The sequence below is a fragment of the Nicotiana tomentosiformis genome, chromosome 12, assembly GCF_000390325.3.
Source record: "Nicotiana tomentosiformis chromosome 12, ASM39032v3, whole genome shotgun sequence".
Lineage (NCBI taxonomy): Eukaryota > Viridiplantae > Streptophyta > Magnoliopsida > Solanales > Solanaceae > Nicotiana > Nicotiana tomentosiformis.
The window spans coordinates 128,253,181-128,272,583 of record NC_090823.1 but is presented as its reverse complement, the minus strand read 5'-3'; the positions used below and the strand labels follow the sequence as shown (position 1 = coordinate 128,272,583).

The window sequence follows — 19,403 nt, the reverse complement described above, 5'->3', positions numbered from 1 at the left end:
ATGCCTTGAGTCGTAAGGCAGAGAGTTTAGGCAGCTTAGCATATTTACCGGTAGCAGAGAGGCCTTTGGCCTTGGATATTCAGGCCTTGGCCAACCAGTTTGTCAGATTGGATGTTTCCGAACCGAGTCGAGTTTTGGCTTTTATGGTTTCTCAGTCTTCTCTTTATGATCGTATCAGGGAGCGTCAGTATGATGACCCCTATTTGCTTGTCCTTAAGGATACAGTTCAACATGGTGATGCCAAAGAAGTCGCAATTAGAGATGACGATGTATTACGGATGTAGGGCAGGCTATGTGTGCCTAATGTAGATGGTTTTCGCTAATTAATTCTCCATGAGGCTCACAGTTCATGGTACTCCATATATCCGGGTGCTGCAAAGATGTAGCAGGACTCGAGGCAACATTATTGGCGGAGGAAGATGAAGAAAGACATAGTGGAGTATGTAGCTCAGTGTCTAAATTGTCAACAAGTGAAATATGAGCATTAACGACCGAGTGGATTGCTTCAAAAGTTAGTGATTCTAGAATGGAAATGGGAGAGGATCACTATGGATTTCGTTGTTGGGCTCTCACGGACTCAGAGGAAGTCCCATGCAGCTTGGGTAATTGTGGATAGATTGACAAAGTCAGCTCATTGCAATCCTATGATGACTACCTACTCTTTCGAGCAGTTGGCTTGAATCTATATTCACGAGATTGTCACATTTCATGGCATACCGGTATCCATCATCTCTGACCGGGCTACACAGTTTACCTCACGGTTTTGGAGGGCTTTACATAGAGGGTTAGGTACTCGCGTGGAGTTGAGTACAATATTTCACCCTCAGACGGATGGGCAGTCCGAACGCACTATTCAAATACTAGAGGATATGCTTCGTGCGTGTGTGATAGATTTTAGGGGTGCTTGGGATCAGTTCTTACCACTTGCGTAGCTTGCTTACAACAACAGTTGTCAGTAAAGCATTCAGATGGCTCCGTATGAGGCCTTGTATGGTAAGTGGTGCCAGTCCCCAGTGGGTTGGTTAGAACCGGGCGAGGCTAGGCTGTTGGGTACAGACTTGGTTCAGGATGCCTTGAAAAAGGTTAAGTTGATTCAGGATTGACTTCGTACAGCCCAATCTAGACAGAAGAGTGATGCGAATCGGAAGGTTCGCGATGTTGCATTCATGGTTGGTGAGCGGGTATTGCTCTGGGTTTCGCCTATGAAGGTTGTGATGAGGTTCGGGAAGAAGGGCAAGTTGAGCCCTAGGTATATTGGGCCTTTTGAGATTCTTGAGAGAGTTGGAGAGATGGCTTACAAGCTTGCACTACCACCTAGTCTCTCTGGGGTTCATCCGGTATTCCATGTTTCCATGCTTCGGAAATATCACGGCGATCCGTCTCATGTGTTAGACTTCAGTTCGGTTTAGTTGGACAAGGATCTATCTTATGTTGAGGAACCAGTGACTATTTTGGACAGGCAGGATCGAAAGCTGAGGTCAAAGAACATTGCTTCCGTGAAGGTTCAGTGGACGGGTCATCCAGTCGAAGAGACGACTTGGGAGACCGAGCATGATATGCGCAACTGTTATCCACACTTATTCACCAGCTTAGGTACTTTTTCTAACTCCGTTCGAGGACGAATGTTTGTTTTAGAGGTGGACAATGTGATGACCCAAAATGTCATCTTTAAATTTAATAGTTAATTTTGTGTTCTAAGACCCCGAAAAGCACTATTTATCATTCCTCAACTTGCGTGCGCAGTCCATAAAATTTTTCGAAAAGTTTCAGGTGAAAAATGGATTAAAATGTGAATTAGAGCTTGAAAACTCAACTGGGTTGACTTTGGTCAACATTTTGAGTGAAGGGACTCGGATAAGTGTTTTAACAGTTCCGGTAGGTACGTATAGTTATTTGGGACTTAGGCGTATGCCCGGAATCAAATTCCGAGGTCCCTAGCCCGAGATATGAAATTTTGATAAAAATTTTAAAGTTTAAGTTCAAATAGTGACCGGATGTCGAATTAAGTGCAAATGTCCTCGGAATAGAATTTTGATGATTCCAACAGCTCCGTATGGTGATTTTGGACTTAGGAGCATGATCGAAATTTTATTTGGAAGTCCGTAGTGGAATTAGGCTTGAAATGCCGAAAGTTGAATTTTTGGGAAGTTTGTCTGAGGGGTTGCCTTTTTGATATCGGGGTCGAAATTCGATTCTGAAAATTTTCATAAATCCATTATGTCATTTATGACTTGTGTGCAAAATTTAAGGTCAATCGGAATTGATTTGATATGTTTCGGCGCAAAATATAAAAGTTGGAAGATTTGAAAACTCATAATTCGATTCGATGCGCGATTCGTAATTTCGGCGTTGTTTGGCATGGTTTGAAGCCTCAACTAAGTTCATATTGTATTTTAGGATATGTTGGTATATTTGGTTAAGGTCCCGAGGGTCTCGGGTGGATTTCGGAAGGTTAACGAAATGGATTTCGGACAAAAAGGAACTGCTGGAATATTTCTGCTGCAGAAGCTATTTTTGGACAGCAACCGGTGCAATCGCAGAGCTCACTTTGGAAGCTTATATCTCGAAATCTATAAGGAATCTGAACATTATCAAAACATGAAAGTTGTAGCCCTTTGATTCTAATTTCCAGAATGATAAACCATTTATCATTCAGACATTTATACAAAATGTTATGATCGATTGACTGAAGCTAGTACTGCAGATTTTGGCTACAGCAGTGTGCATCGCCAGAAATATTTGCTGCACAGGGCTAACTTTGGGAGCTTATATCTCACAATCTATAAGGAGTTGGGCGATGAGAAAAACATGAAAGTTGTAGCACTTTGTATCTAGTTTGCAGAACTTTAAACCGTTTGGCAGTTGGAGTTGAGTACAAGAAGTTATGATTGATAAACTACAGGCTGTCGAGGAAGAGTTTGATGTTTTCAACATAAGCATGTAATGATCCAAAAGTCCATTTTTAGTTCTAGAGATCGAAATTTGATTTTGATACTTTCGACATTTTGATAATGAATTATAGGAGTGATCTGGAAAGTTTGGTCTAATTTTATCAAGTCGCGATTGAGTTTTAAGCGCGAAATATGAGTTAATTGTTTAACGAGCGAAATTGGTATCACATTGAGCAAATGAGCTCCGAATTAGTTTCGATTGAACGAATGGGTTCGTAGTTTTATTTGTGACTCATAGGAACAAGAATCGTCGAATTCCGAGTTCGTATGATGGAGTTAGAGCCTTTTTAGTGAAATAAAACTGCTGGTGTAAATAGTCCTGGTGTGCACCTTTAGCGACCAGATGTGACACTTTTAGCAACGGGATTGGACTTTTAGCGACCGGAATAGAGTTTTTGGGGCAGAAACTTAAGGACCAAAAATGGTCATTTCCTTCATTTCGTTTTGGAGTTTTGGAGCACGGTTCTTGGGCGATTTTGAGGATTTCTTCAAGACTTCAACTTGGGTAAGTGTTCTATATCCAAATGTGATTATATTTCATAAATCCATGGTCATATTCATCATTTATTTCGGATTTAAATGGAAGAAATCAAGATTTTTGCAAAATCTTCCAAAAACGAAAATTTAAGATTTGGAGGTCGAGTTGTTATCGGATTTTGGTAAAATTGGTATGGGTGGACTCGTAATTGAATGGGTTATCGGATTTTTTAAGTTTCGCCGGATTCCGAGATATGGGCCCCACGGGCAAATTTTGAGCTAATTTCTGATTTTAATGAAAATATAATATTTTTTTATGAAATTGATTACTATAATTTTTGTTGACTGTATCGAATTAATTATGACTAGATACGAGTCGATCGGAGTCGGAAATTCGAGGAAAAAGCATAATACTTGGTTAAATTGGAGCAAGTCGAGGTAAGTGACTTGTCTAACCTTGTGTGGGGAAAATTTTCCCTAGGATTGGTATTGATGTGATTATTGAAATGTGTTGAAAGTCGTGTGCACGAGGTAACGAGTGTGTACACGGGCTAAATTACGAAAGATTATATTTTAAAATTGTGTAGATCACTGTTGCGCATTTATTAAATTATTTTATCTTGTTATATTCTTCATCATTGATCTGAGATATATACTTCAAATTTGTTTGATCTTTTCTTACTAATTGTTTTACCTGTTTAGTTGAAACTTGGTTTCTTTTATTCTGTGCATTATTTGAAGGTTGATTTTCTTTAAATTAAATATTATTAATATGAAGTATTTGACATTTTTAAACTTGATATTGAAGCAACGTAGTAAAGATTTTGAAATATTATTTTCCTAAATTATTTACTCCTGAATATTTTTATACTCATTGTGAGGGAGCCGTGAGCTCTTTATTGTGAAAAACTATTATTGATGATTTATTTAGGATGAGCCGTGAGCTCTTTATTGTGGAAAAATATTGTTGTTGAATTATTTTGGCAAGTTAAATTATTTGAGTACTTGAGGTGCAAATTGTGATATATTGTGATATTGATACGCATGCGGTGGTATAAGGTCTGGGTGTTGAAACGCATGCGGTGAGATAAGGGTGGCTTGATACGCGTGGCTAGTAGGGAAACTACTAGAAGTCATGCGGTGTGATATTTCGGGAAAAAATATTTTCTTTAAATAAATTGTGAAGGCTCCCGCGGTGATATAAAGAAATGAGATATTGTGAATTTATTTATGATTTGGGACTACGAGGCGGTACCTCGGGAGTGCCCTTGTTGATATTGATTTATGGCCATAGTTGCTTTCGATTAATTGTTGTGATTTTCATAAAGTTGAAGGAAATTCTGTTTTGATTCCACGAGATATTATTTGTAATTATTTGATGTCATTAAATGTGACATACTATTTGATTCATTTCCAATGTCATTTTATTTTACTACATTGATAAACATTTTACCATGCTATTATTATATTCCAGTAGGGCCTCACCTGACCTCGTCACTACTCTACCGAGGTTAGGCTTGGCACTTACTGGGTACCGCTGCGGTGTACTCATACTACGCTTCTGCACATCTTTTTGTGCAGATCCAGGTATATTTTACCAGCCTAGACGTCAGTGATTTACATGCGCACGGAGACTTCGAGGTATATCTGCCAGCGTCCGCAAACTCCGGAGTCCCCTTCTATCATTTTATGTTGCTTCCTTATATTTTATTCAGACCTTGGCATATAGAGACATTGAGAATAAATTCTTAGAAGCTTGTGACTTATTTCTACCGGGTTTTGGAAGTTGAAATTGTTTGAATTGTATTTTTTATTTCAGATATTTATTATTATTCCGCATTGATAGGCTTACCTAGTCTTAGAGACTAGGTGCCATCACGACATCCTACGGAGGGAATTTGGGGTTGTGACAAAATACCTCCCTCATTCTGTTATTTTCTTACAAAATCAATATCAATCTATCACAATCTCTCTCTAATTTTCTTCTATACTTGCTACTATTGATGTCACGACCCAAAATCCAATTAATAGTGATGACACCTAACCCAACCCGCCAGGTAAGCCAATATTCAACTATCCAATTCCAATAACAATTTTTTTAAAGAAATTTAAGTGAAGAAAAATCTTAATCTTATACATTCCCCAAGAACTGGTAGTACAAATCATGAAATTCTAAGAATAGAGTATACAAAACTGGTATGAGGTAATACATCATCTGTGTGAAAAGTATTTGCTCTAATAAGTTTGGCTTCCCAATATTGAAATGCTAATGCAGGGAATTGTGTGACTATGCTTGCTTTTGCTCAATTTCCAATGTCTGTATTTGTTTTAACGCCTGCGGCTAACCTGTCTAAGTTCGCTCTTGTTTGTTACTCAAGCAGGCAGGGATAATGAAGCTGTAGTTTATAATCGAAGGCAGACTTCGGAGAAGTCTAATTTGGAAGCTACTGCTCCGAACTTCACTTCCAGTCTTCATCAAAACAAAAAAGACAAAAGGAAAGAGATTGATGAGCCTTTCCTTTCCCTGCCTCCTTCAATCACAAAGGATAAAGGGAAGGCAATTGCTGAGCCTTTCAGTAGCCTGTCTCCTGAGACCAAGGAAGATAAGGGGAAATGAATTGCTTTTCTATCTACTCCAGTTTCAGGAAATAAGAAACAGAAGGGAATAGTTATTCATGAGCCTTTTGTGTCTTCATCTCCTCAGAGGGTAAAGGCCAAAGCTAAGGCAATTTCTCATCAGCACTTTCCTACAGATGAAAAAACAGCAGAAGAAAAAGTTGGTGTTTTGTCTCGGAGTTTCACATCTTTAAAGAAAACAAGGGGAAAAGGGATGGAAGACATATCAGTTTTTAGTTGCCCTACTTTTCCAAAGACAAGAACCAATAGGTCTCTCTCTCTCTCTCTCTCTCTCTCTCTCTCTCTCTCTCACACGCGCGCGCGCACACACACTCACACACACACTCTCTTTCTATTTAGTCTGCCTCTACATGTATGTAATCTTGAGGAAGCGGTTTTATTTCCTCCTTTTTCTTATATCAGCTTTTTTTTTTCCTCCTTTTTTCTGAGGTTACTCACGTGAGATTTGAAGCTTGTTGTGGTGATATCATTTGCTGATATCCTGTACCAAATATAGGTTGTTGGTTGATTGAACTTTCATGCTCCTGACACCGTACATGCAGTTTACCTCTAGTTTTGACCCTGAGAAATCTTCAGTGGCGCTTCCTCATGAATGTGTATCCTTTCCCAGCTTGAGTCTGGCTGAAAATTTTTCTGTCTTGGCAGTGCACTCAAGCTACTATTTATTTCTTTATCTACCTGAAGTAGCATAACCTTTAATTAATTGGGTGTCTTAGTTGCAATTGTGTTCACTTTAAAGGCTCCACACATGCTTAATACGCAAGATAGTCTGCAGCATGCACATTAGCAACACCTTCCCCTATCCCCATTTCTTTCCTGTGGCACATCTAAAATCGAGACATTCATGTTTTGAATGGAATAAAGACATTATAAATGTGAAAAGTGACATAGGAGAATGCTCAATGCTGATGCTCTCTTGATTCTTGTTTCTTCTATATAGGACTGAGTTCAATGGAGCTGGTAATATTAAACCCTCAGGTTCGTGGACGGATCCTAGTGGAAAGCGTAAGAAGGTTTGTTAACAATCTCTTTTTGTATTGATCTCTAATGAGAAGTATCTGTAACTGGCTTCTTTTATACATCCTTCTCATTGCTGTTGAGATCTCATGGACTACCAGTAGTAATGGGCACTGGCCTCTTTTATTTTCTATTTCTAGGTTCAGTTTCAGAGCTTTGGGAAATAATATGCTAAAGTTTGTTTCATCCGTATCTTTGCACAATTATCTTGTAATATATATGTTTCATATATAGGAAAATATGTAGATTAGATATGAGAGACATTCATGACATAGAGGTTCGTTAACGTTCTGAAGCATTTCTTTCTAAAATGGTTCCAATAGCAAGCCTAAGCTTACGTCGCTGACCCCCTGACCTGATTTTTCTTCACCAACCATGTCAACAATATTAGGGCAAGATGCACAAAAATATGGCTCAGTGAGTTACCTAAAACTGAGGGGTTGGTGTTTAAAACTAGTAATGAATTACTATTAATATTGCTGATAACTGCTTTGTGGAACGCGGGCTGTGCATTCTTTTGCTTATATCATAGCCTACCATTTTGATGGCTAATAACTAAAATGTTTCTGCAGAGGAGGTGCACAGAGCAGAAACCTGTCCTTGAAGATTCCTTGCCAGAAGATTTTGTCAACTACTGGCGAAAGCATTTTCAAGAGGTTGATGAGTTTGAATTGCCAGAAGAGGAAGCATCGTACAGCGATTTGGACTAGAAAGGAAAGGAATAGCGTTTGACAAGAAGCAGATCAAGTCTGACCAATTGACCTCCCTGTATAGTAATGCCCATATACTCCATAAACGTGTTGATGTACTAGACTTACATAGTTATCAATGGTAACTCTTCATAGTTCTTGCAACTGTTATGTGCATTTGTTATGTTACATGTAAAGTGGTAAAGTTTTTTCCCCACAGATCAGCTATCACGTTCGCGACAAACAGACACACTCACATACAGAGTCACATTTCGAAAGCCATAAAATTTGGTGAATTTCTCGATCAAAATGGATGTCATTATAAGAGGTTCTTTAGCTTTATACTTTTCTTTGGCATGAGAATACCTATTTATTGCCTGAGCAAGGAATTCATTTGCCAAAAGGACAAGGAAAAAACCTTTAGAATGCGTTCAACAGACACACGCCCAAACATGAGCGTGCATGGATGCACATATAATTGGTTAAAGTGTTGATTTTGTTAACTTCACATCATGGATGCGATTTCCACTTTCCATGTGTTAATGTAGATCAGTACATGTTTGGTTTGAATCTGGTATCGGGGTCTTCCTGAATTAATGAATATTGGCTAGATAATTTTGTGAAACTAAGAACAACTATTTCTTAAGTTACATTCTTAACCTTGTAACTGTATCATAGTATCTAACCAATCAGGTTAGAACATGGGAGTAGGAAGGGCTTGGAGGACTGCATTCTTGAAATGGCTTATAGGCTTTTGCAGGGGTGGATATTGATGACCGTATATATGTTTGGTCGATCCCAGTAGATTTTGTACAAACTGTGCATTTATGTTAAGAAATTTATTAAATATGTATACACTAAATCTAGAGTCCGGTTATTAATACTTGAAATCGTCATTCTAACATCGAGAACCATAAGAACCCATAAAGTTGAATCTATTAATAGTTTGTGTTGCTTGTATTAGTTTATTATAAATATGCATAGCTGGAAGAACTGTTTAAGTAAACAAGAGATTTTGGAACTACAAATGTATAGTATAGTGGAAACACTAATATGCTGATTAGAAGATGAACTGTTACTTTCTAAATTCAAGTCTTTTGTGGACTTCTCCTTGTCTATGCAAGCATGTTGCCTTCATTAAATAAAGGTATCAATAAAGATTGATGTTTGTCAATGCGGTGGTATGATACTTAATTTTTTGTCATCTCTTTCCAGATATGGGCTCAGCGAAAGCCCAGATATGGGCTCATGTAAAGGAAAGGGGCCAGCCCAGTAGATCAGGAAAATCTGGCCCAGTTGTAATTTTATTTTTTTTCTTACCATTCTTTTATTTGGTGTAAAATATATATACCCAGATTTAATGAAAATATACAGAAGGGAAATAAAGAGAGTCGGTCTAGACTCGTTTTCTCCTCTCTCTCTCATCACCCTATCTAGGGTTTTCTTCCTCTCTTTCTGTCATTGTTGATAAAATCTTCAGTCTAACATGGTATCAAAGCAGGAAATATGATTCCTCTCGTCATGAGCTTCAGTCCGATGTTACACTCGCCCAAAGCTTTGGATATTTTCGCCTATGTCTCTAGTTGATCGAAGACAACTGTTATTCGACGATTTTGACCATCAAATTTGGGGCTTTCTTCAACTTTCTCACCCGACTAGGAGTTTGGTTTTCCGAGCTTTTCATCACAAATTTATGAGGATTCGACCTTCTAGGATTTCACATTCAGAAAAGACTTTTCTTCTTCGAGTTTGAGAAGAAGGCTGGTAATATTCTTCCTGTCCAAAATCATATAGATCTGGTGTTGCATGTACTGTACTTGTATAGAAATTGTGGTATTTCATTTGTTAATCGCTTTCTCTCGACTTACTGAAGATTGAACTTCATTGTGCGGGTAATACGATGGAAAACGTAGGATCACCTAGTAATACGACCTCTCCTTTCACGATAGGTCCTTCCCATCCCTTGTACGTGCATCCTTCTGACAGTCCTGATAGTCAGCTGGTATCAGTGCCTTTTAATGGCTGTGGTTTTGTTCTATGGAGAAGCAATATGCTTACCTCCTTGTCTGCTATAGAGAAGCAATATGCTTACCTCCTTGTCTGCTAAGGACAAGTTAGGACTCTTAGATGGTAGGGTTCCTCAACCACCACCGAATCCCCCTTACTATTCATATTGGGAAAGGTGCAATGACATGGTGAAAGCCTGGATAACTAATTATGTGTCCAGAGAAATTGCCACCAGTGTTATGTGTCTTAAGACTGCAAGGGAAGTCTGGAAAGACATAAATGAGAGGTTTGGTAAGTCAAATGGGTCAAAGTACCTTCAAATCCAAAGGAAAATTAGTACAACCACTCAGGGATCATCAGATATTGCTACCTACTTCACTAAACTTAGAAGCTTATGGGATGAATTGAACTCTTCTTATATTTGTCCAGAATGCTCTTGTGGAGCACTTCCAAAGTTTATAGAGGACCATCAATTATTCCAGTTCTTGAATGGGTTGAAAGAGTCCTACTCTACTGTTAAGAGTGCCATCATGATGATGAACCCCCTTCCTCCTATAAGAAAACCTTACTTCCTCCTACAACAGGATGAGAGTCAAAAGTAGTCTCTTTCCAATGTCTCCAATTTCTCTGGGGATTCTGCTTCTTTCTATGTCACTCAAATTAACAATAAAAGTTTCACTCAGAAGGTGAACTTTGAACCTAAGAAGAATGTGTGCACAGTATCATATAAGTACTGTAAGAAACTTGGACACACAGTGAAAAAATATTACAGACTTCATGATTTTCCTACTGATTTCAAATTTACCAAGAATAAAAAGTCTAATTCCTGTGTCCAAGGTGATATTTCCTACCCTCAATCATCTTCTGGGATTAGTAAGCCTCCAAGACTTTATGGGTTTACAAAGGAACAATATCAGCATCTCCTGACTTTATTTCAGCAAGTTCAGGTCTCTCCTAGTTCTGTACCACCTATTCACACAGATGAGGATTCTATATTTGCTCACTTTGCAGGTTTGTTCACTGCCTATGCTATAGATTCTCATGTATGTGCATCTTCATACTCTAGTACAAACCCTTGGATTTTGGATTCAGGGGCCACTAACCACATGACTCCACACAAATATTTTCTTCACAATGTTGTGCCTTTAACTAAACCATTTTTTATCACCTTACCTAATGCGCACAAAGTTAAGGTTATATCAACTGGATCCTTACATCTAAGACATGATATAACTTTACTCGATGTCCTTCTAATACCATCTTTCCATTTTAATTTAATTTATATTCATCAACTCATTACTCAGCTGAATTGTATAACAGTTCTTACCAATTTACATTATTTCTTACAGGGTCCTTCTCTGAAGAGGCCACTGGTAATTGGTAAGGCTGCTGGCAGGCTCTATATCTGTTTCCTAGCAAAACTTCTTCTCTATCATCTTTTGTTGATGGATCTTGCAATGAATATATTTTTGATGTAGGTTCAATTCCATGTAATAAATCTGTTCCTGCAACTTCACCTGTAATTGTTTCACCTAGTTGTAACCAAACTTCACCTATTAATAAGATGGATTTACTTTGGCATCAGAGATTAGGTCACATGCCTTTTCATAAGATGCAATCTATTTCTTTTTTTTCTAACAAAGTACCCACTAAATAACCTTTTATATTCTCAATTTGTCCAATGGCCAAACAACAAAGATTACCTTTCCATGATAGTACTATTCATTCTACCACATCTTTTCAACTAGTTCACATTGACATTTGGGGCCCTTATAATACTAAAACTTGTAATGGCTTTAGATATTTTCTCATTTTAGTGGATGATTTTACCAGAGTCACTTGGACTCATCTTCTTTCTTCCAAGAGTAATGCTCTGTCCATCCTCAAAGCTTTCACCTATATGGTAAATGTTTACTTCAATTCCCCAATACATACTTTTAGATCAGATAATGCTTTTGAACTTGGAAGTAGTTCTGAAGCCATCGATTTCTTTGCTTCCCAGGGAATTTTACATCAAACTTCTATCCCTCATACTCCGCAACAAAATTGTATTGTAGAGAGAAAACACAAACACCTTTTAGAAGTTTCAAGAGCCCTTCTGTTTCAATCCAAATTACCACTGAAACTCGGGGGGGAAATGTCTACTAACTGCCACATACCTAATCAACAGAATGCCTTCACCACTTCTTCTCAAAATTTCCCCATTTGAAAAACTTCATGGCCATCCACCCCCTTATGACCACTTAAGATCATTTGGTTGTCTCTCATTTGCTACTTCCCTTAAGGTAGGAAGGGATAAGTTTCAATCTAGAGCTATTGCTTGTATATTCTTAGGATATCCATGTGGGAAGAAAGAATACAAACTGCTCAACTTATCTAACTCTTCTGTTTTTCATTATAGAGATGTGATATTTCATGAACATATCTTTCCCTATTCCTCTTCCTCTAATTCTCCTCCTTTAAATATTTTACCAACCACTTTTGTGGATATCCAAGTTCATACTCCTATAGATACTCCCTCTACTAGTCCTCCTGAACTTTTTCCTTATCATCTCCCTTCATCTCCATCTCATGTTGTCTCCATTGCTCCTATTTCTACCTCTCCTACTTCCATTTCAACTATTTCTGCTCTTCCTCCTTTAAGAAAGTCCACTAGAACTGTTACTCAACCTTCTTACCTTGAGGATTATATCTGTACTTATGTTATCTCCTCCTCTAATTATACACCCTCTAAAGTCTCACCTAGTGAAGCTCACATGCATGAACCTCAGTTCTACTAGCAGGCTGCAACTCATCCTGCTTGGCAAGAGGCCATGCTAAAAGAATTTCATGCTCTTGAGGCTAATCAGACTAGGGACATTGTCCATCTTCCTCCACAAAAGACGGCTATTCCCTGCAAATGAGTTTATAAGATTAAGCAGAGGGAAGATGGGTGTATTGAGAGATACAAGGCAAGGTTAGTTATTAGAGGTGATAATCAGAATGAAGGAATTGATTTTACTGAAACCTTCTCCCCTGTTATCAAGCTCACCACTATCAAATGCCTCTTAACTCTTGCCATCAAGAGAGATTGGACTGTATACCAGTTGGATGTTAATAATGCCTTCCTTCATGGTGATCTCCATGAGGAAGTCTATATGAAAATTCCTCCTGGTCTTGATGTCTCCTTTGTTTCTTCTTTAGCTCCTCTAGTGTTTAAACTCAAGAAGTCTCTCTATGGCCTCAGGCAAGCCTCCAGACAGTGGTTTTCAAAATTGTCTGAGGCTATACTGCCAAGAGGCTACATTTCCAGTCTAAATGATTACTCTCTTTTCACCAAATCCTCTTCTGGTTCTTTGGTGGCATTAGCTGTCTATGTTGATGATATATTATTAGCTGGAAATGACCTATCTGAAATAAACTCCCTGAAGTCATTTTTGGATTTTTAGTTCAAAATCAAAGATTTTGGTTCAGTCCATTATTTCTTAGGGCTGGAAATCTCCAAAACCTCTCAGAGTTATGTCATGAGTCAGGACAAATACACCAATAATCTTCTTGCTAAATTCAACTGCCAACATTTCTCCTCTGTTGTGACTCCTTTAGACACTTCTGTTAAGCTGACCCTAGACATGGGTGATCTCCTCCCTGATCATAGTCTGTACAGAAGGGTTATTGGCAAACTCAATTTCTTACAACACACTAGACCAAATATATTTTTGCTGTCCAGCACTTGAGTCAGTTTCTTCAGAAATCTCATGTTCCTCACATGATGGCTGGGCTGCATGTTCTTAGATATTTGTTAGGTGATCCTGCTTAGGGTGTGCTTCTTTCCAACTCTTATGACTTGTCTCTTGTGGCCTATTCTGATTCGGATTGGGCTTCTTGTGCTATTTCTCGCAAATCTGTTACTGGATATTATGTGACACTTGGTGGCAGTCTAGTTTCATGGAAAAGTAAGAAACATCCCACTATCTCCTTGTCTTCAGCTGGGGCTGAATACAAGGCTCTAAGGAAAGTACCTGCTGAAATCTCATGGCTAGTCAGACTACTTGGGGATCTTGGTCTCACTATTTATGCTCCTGTCCCAGTCCATTGTGATAGCCGGGCTGCTCTTCACATTGCCAAAAATCCAGTTTTTCATGAGCGTACAAAGCACATTGAGATCGATTGTCATTATGTTCGTGCATGCTTGAATTCTGGACTTATTTCTTTGCATTTTGTTTCCAGTGCCAATCAATTAGCTGATATTATGACTAAGGCTCTATGTGGACAACTTCATCACAACATTCTTGGCAAGCTTGGTGTGTTTTTACCCTCTAGCTTGAGGGGGGAGGGGGAGGGTTGGTGTTAACCCAGATATGGGATCACCTAAAGGAAAGGGGCCAGCCCAGTAGACCAGGAAAACCCGACGCGGTTGTAATTTTATTTTTCTTCTTACCATTCTTTTATTTGGTGTAAATATATATATTCAGATTTAATGAAAATATACAGAAGGGAAATAAAGAGAGTCGGTCTAGACTCGTTTTCTCCTTTCTCTCTCATCACCCTATCTAGGGTTTTCTTCCTCTCTTTCTGCCATTGTTGATAAAATCTTCAGTCTAACACTTTCTTTTGTATGTATAACATAGAAGACATGCTCTGCGCTGTTGATGGTTCTCAAGCATGTCATATTCCAAGCTTCAAAGGCTTTATATTATCACTATGAAATCATCAATCTTTATTTAATTTACTTTTGATAAATATCGACGTAGAAGGATATTTAGAAACTTGTGACAATATAGAACCTTGTGCACTCTTATCAAGTTTGGTGGCTTATAATTTCATTACTATCTTGGAATCATTCTAAAGACAGGCATCTGGTTTTGGTCTTTCTATTAAGTATCGTATTGTCTAATACCACTTGAGGTTATTAACTAGCTTGTGTTCTTTTCTTGGTTTACCATCCCTAGCTTGTTCTTTGGAAGCATGGAACTATACACATAGTTGACATGTGTTGAAGTTTCAATTGGAACAATAGATTGCAGTAAAGTCGGGGCTTTTAGTGTCTCACTCAGCAATTAAAAGCTCATATGGATTGCTTCATTCAAGTTTCCCGTGTGCTTTACTCCCACTCTATTGAAGTATCTTTCAGTTACAGGTTACCACAAAAACCTTAGGCACAGTTTCCATGTTGTGTTTTATCCGCCTAAACTTACAATCTCATCTTTGAGTCTAAATTGGAATTTCTCTTTTTATATGTTTCCATTTACACAAACTTAATTCTGTGTTGGTGGGTAATAATTATCAAGAAACATTCCCTGCTATTCACAGCTGGCTTCTAAAGCTATTGTCAGTGTAGAAAAATAAACGTCCAACCACACATACACTACTAACAATCTGCTAAAAACCGACCAACTATTTCCGACCAACGTTGGTCGGTCAAAAAATGCGACCAAAAACCGTCCAGGTTGGACGCAAACTGGGAAAAAAAATTTATATTTTTTTAAAACTAAATACCGACCAACGTTGGTCGGTAAATTGGTCAACGAATTGACCCAGCTGGTCAGACAAGAAAATTTTGGATTACCGACCAACGTTGGTCGGTAATCTGGATCCAATTTTTTAAATTTTAATAATTATTTTATTATTTAAAATATTTTATAATATTTAAGAATTTATATTTAAAATTACCGACCAACGTTGGTCGGTTAAAGATTTTAAAATTTTTTTAATAAAAAAACCGACCAAAGTTGGTCGGTTTTTGGTCAAACGGTCAGCACTTAATGTACCGACCAAAATTACTGACCAACTTTGATCGGTAATTCTAAAATCAGAGAAGTGAAAAACGGGGGAAACCCCCACTTCTCTGAAATTTTTCCCTCTTCTTCCTTCCCTTCTCTCCTTCTCCCAGCCCCTCCCCCTCACCGTCCAGGCCTCCCCCTCGCCGTCCAGCCCTTACCCTCGCCGTCGCCGTCGCCGCTGTCACTGCCACTGCCGCCCCTCGATCTCCTCCTCCATCTCCTACAAATTCTAGGTTTGAATTACAACTCATTTATTTATTATTTTCAGATTTTGTTAATTAGTTATGAATTAGTTTCAATTGATTAGTGTTTCAATTATTTGAACATTGCATTTTATTGAGGATTAGGGTTTAGGCCTTATTTTAATTAGTTTTGTTAATTAGTTTTATTAACTAATTAGTTTTGTTAATTAGTCAATTATTTATGAATTAGTTTAGATTAGGGTATGAGTTGAATTTCTTTAGTTTAGTTAGTTTATGTTTAAACTCGTAGGATATGAATTGAAATTTTAGTTTTTAAGATTTGTTCTTGTGAATTGAACTTTTAGGATATGAATTGAACTTTTAAGATATGAATTGGACCTTTTGGATATGAATTGAACTTTTAGGATATAAATTGGTGTAATTAGGAAAAAATAATTATCTTGAATTAACTAAAAAAGATATAATTAATTTATAATTATAGAATAAATTAATTTGTTCTTGTGAATCGAACTTTTAGGGTATGGGTTGAATTTCTTTAGTTTAGTTAGTTTATGTTTAAACTCGTAGGATTTGAATTGAAATTTTAATTTTTAGGATTTGTTCTTGTGAATTGAACTTTTAGGATATGATTTGAACTTTTAAGATATGAATTGGACCTTTTGGACATGAATTGAACTTTTAGGATATAAATTGGTGTAATTAGGAAAAAAATAATTATCTTGAATTAACTAAAAAAGATATAATTAATTTATAATTGTAGAATAAATTAATTTATTCTTGTGAATCGAACTTTTAGGGTATGGGTTGAATTTCTTTAGTTTAGTTAGTTTATGTTTAAACTCGTAGGATATGAATTGAAATTTTAATTTTTAGGATTTGTTCTTGTGAATTGAACTTTTAGGATATGATTTGAACTTTTAAGATATGAATTGGACCTTTTGGATATGAATTGAACTTTTAGGATATAAATTGGTGTAATTAGGAAAAAATAATTATCTTGAATTAACTAAAAAAGATATAATTAATTTATAATTGTAGAATAAATTAATTTGTTCTTGTTTTATTTGTATAGATGGAACATCGTACTTGGATGTACAATAGAAATTATCCTAATCGGCGGGGATTGCGGGAGGATTTTGTAGAAGGGGTTGATGACTTTATTAGACATGCAATGTCACTTCCACCATACCAAAGTGAAGGAGTAATTAGGTGCCCTTGTGTCAGGTGCGATTGTATGAAGTTTAAAAAATCGGAGGAAGTTAAGCTTCATCTTTATAGGAAGGGGTTTATAGAGAATTACTTTGTGTGGACTAATCATGGAGAGATCGATGGTAGCCGTGGGATATTTCATAACATGGTTGTTGGTGAAAGTAGTAGGTCGGTGGAGAATACAAATCTTAATTCTAGAATTCAGGATATGGTTGCGGATGCTTTTGGGGGTGAATGTTGAACAAACTCCTAATGATGACGCAAAACATTTTTATGAACAGTTAGAGGAAGCTAGTCGTCCACTACGTGAAGGAAGTCCGCACTCTGAGCTGTCTGTTGCAGTTAGATTACTAAGTATCAAATCTAATTGGAATATTTCTCAAGCAGCCATGGACTGTTTCATTGACCTTATGAGTGAACTAGTTGACCCTAATATCAACTTACCTGGTGATTTCTATAAGGCGAAGAGATTGGTTTCTAAGTTAGGACTTTCGTCAATGAGAATTGATTGTTGTGAAGATGGTTGCATGTTATATTATAAAGATGATGCAACTTTAGACAGTTGTAAATTTTGCAAAAAGCCTCGTTTCAAGAGGCTTTCCAGCGGGAATATGGTTGCTGTCAAGGCAATGCATTATTTACCTCTTATACCTAGGTTAAAGAGGTTATATACGTCGATGAGTTCTGCTCCTCATATGAGATGGTGAAAATAGAAGACCACCTGGTGTTATGTGTCATCCTTCAGATAGAGAAGCTTGGAAGCACTTTGATAGGACATATCCAGATTTTGCTAGTGAACCAAGGAACATTCGGTTAGGTCTGTGTGCCGATGGCTTCACGCCTTTTTCTATATCTGCGACACCATATTCATGTTGGCCTGTCTTTCTTACACCTTATAATCTACCACCTGAGTTGTGTATGACTAGTCCATATATATTCTTAAATTGTATTATCCCCGGTCCACGTAATCCGAAAAGTTTGATTGATGTATATTTGCAACCTTTGATTGATGAGCTAAAACAATTGTGGTATGATGGTGTTGAAACATATGACATATCAACCAAGCAGAATTTTAATATGCGTGCTAATTTAATGTGGACTATTAATGATTTTCCTGCGTATGGAATGTTGTCTGGGTGGATGACTGCTGGGAAGCTAGCTTGTCCTTACTGCATGGAAAATAGTAGGGACAATAAAAAGAAGATTGATACGTAATTGCTTAAATTATTTTACTTTTCTAAGTATATCTATTCTGTTTATTAACTAAATTCATTTGTTTTCAGGTAAAGAAGTGTGTGCGTCCAATGAGTCATGATGAGTTATTCAAGGAGACACATGTTGTGAAGAAGAAGAAAGAGGGGGATCAAGATAGGTGGGTCGAGGACCGGGCCTCGACTACATATGTAAGCTTTCAATTTTATTTAAGTATTATAATTTACTTTTATAAACAACTTGAAATACTGATTTAATTTAAAATAATATAGGGTCGCTACGAAAGTAACGTGGAGAATTTCATCCGTAGTCATCCAGCTGGTGAATCGGGTGAGCCAACCCAACCTTCGGACGAGGATGCTGAAAGAATATGGTTGGAGTCTGTTGGCGGTCCAAAATGGGGGAAGGTATACAGGTTATCTGAAAAGAAAATGAAACATCTCATTTATTATTGAAAGGATTTTGGGAAAATAATTGTTTTCAAACTTATTCATATTTTTGGCAACTCCGGTTTTCATTGATGTACTTGAAAGGCAGAACTATTTTCAGAAATTATATTTTTGCTGAGCATTTGATTGTTGAGTTACTTCTGGTCTTACTTGTTTACGTTGTTATGGACTGTTGTGGACTATTGGTTTTGGACCCGACCTTGGTAAAAGCTCGTCACTACTTTCAACCTAAGGTTAGGTTTGTTACTTACTCAGTACATGGGGTCGGTTATACTGATACTACACTTCTGCATATTGCGTGCAGATGTTGGCTGTTGTTGTTGCTGTGCTCGATGGTTGCCGAATTTGAAGATGTACCTGCATTCTTATGGTAGTTGCCTCTTGTTCATGGTAGCCTTAGATTATAAAAACTCTGTTTATGTACTTTTCAAACAGAAGATGTATTTACTTCATATCAGCTTTGTAAATTCTATTCTTAGAAGCTCATGATTTGTACTGCTAGTTCTTGGAGAATGTATAAGATTAAGATCTTTATTTACTTAAATTGCTTTAGTAATTGTTATTGAAATTGGATAGTTGAAAGTTGGCTTACCTAGCGGGTTGGGTTAGGTGCCATCACGACTAGTTGGATTTTGGGTCATGACAGAGACTATGCATTTGCAATCTCCCATTCAACTAGCAAACATTATACAACAAGGAGCCGATTGTTGTGAAGATTTCAGTGGTATTATATGTTACAATATAATTGTAGAAAAAAATAATAGGTTTCATATAAGTTTCAGTTTTCCCAAAA

At 37.3% G+C, this 19,403-nt stretch overlaps 2 protein-coding genes and 1 long non-coding RNA gene across 4 annotated transcripts; all 3 read left to right on the top strand.

The window, feature by feature from the left end:
• Window positions 1-5,755: 5,755 nt before the first annotated feature.
• On the top strand, window positions 5,756-7,957 carry LOC138903493 (uncharacterized). The gene is made up of 3 exons (XM_070191690.1): window positions 5,756-6,314; window positions 7,006-7,078; window positions 7,655-7,957. Exons 1-3 carry the CDS (start codon window positions 6,259-6,261, stop codon window positions 7,790-7,792), a joined length of 267 nt encoding a protein of 88 aa, XP_070047791.1. The 5' UTR covers window positions 5,756-6,258; the 3' UTR covers window positions 7,793-7,957.
• Window positions 7,958-9,671: 1,714 nt separating this feature from the next.
• Window positions 9,672-10,380, top strand: LOC138903378 (uncharacterized). The gene is made up of 2 exons (XM_070191350.1): window positions 9,672-9,773; window positions 9,847-10,380. Exons 1-2 carry the CDS (start codon window positions 9,672-9,674, stop codon window positions 10,378-10,380), a joined length of 636 nt encoding a protein of 211 aa, XP_070047451.1.
• A 239-nt stretch (window positions 10,381-10,619) lies between these two features.
• LOC104103004 (uncharacterized) lies at window positions 10,620-19,148 on the top strand. Of its 2 annotated transcripts, XR_011413102.1 has the most exons (5): window positions 10,620-10,789; window positions 11,128-11,158; window positions 18,233-18,352; window positions 18,434-18,568; window positions 18,915-19,148. It is a non-coding gene; the product is annotated as an uncharacterized lncRNA (long non-coding RNA). The 2 variants fall into 2 exon arrangements; XR_011413101.1 differs by lacking the exons at window positions 18,233-18,352; window positions 18,434-18,568; window positions 18,915-19,148 and adding an exon at window positions 13,985-14,322.
• Window positions 19,149-19,403: the final 255 nt, after the last annotated feature.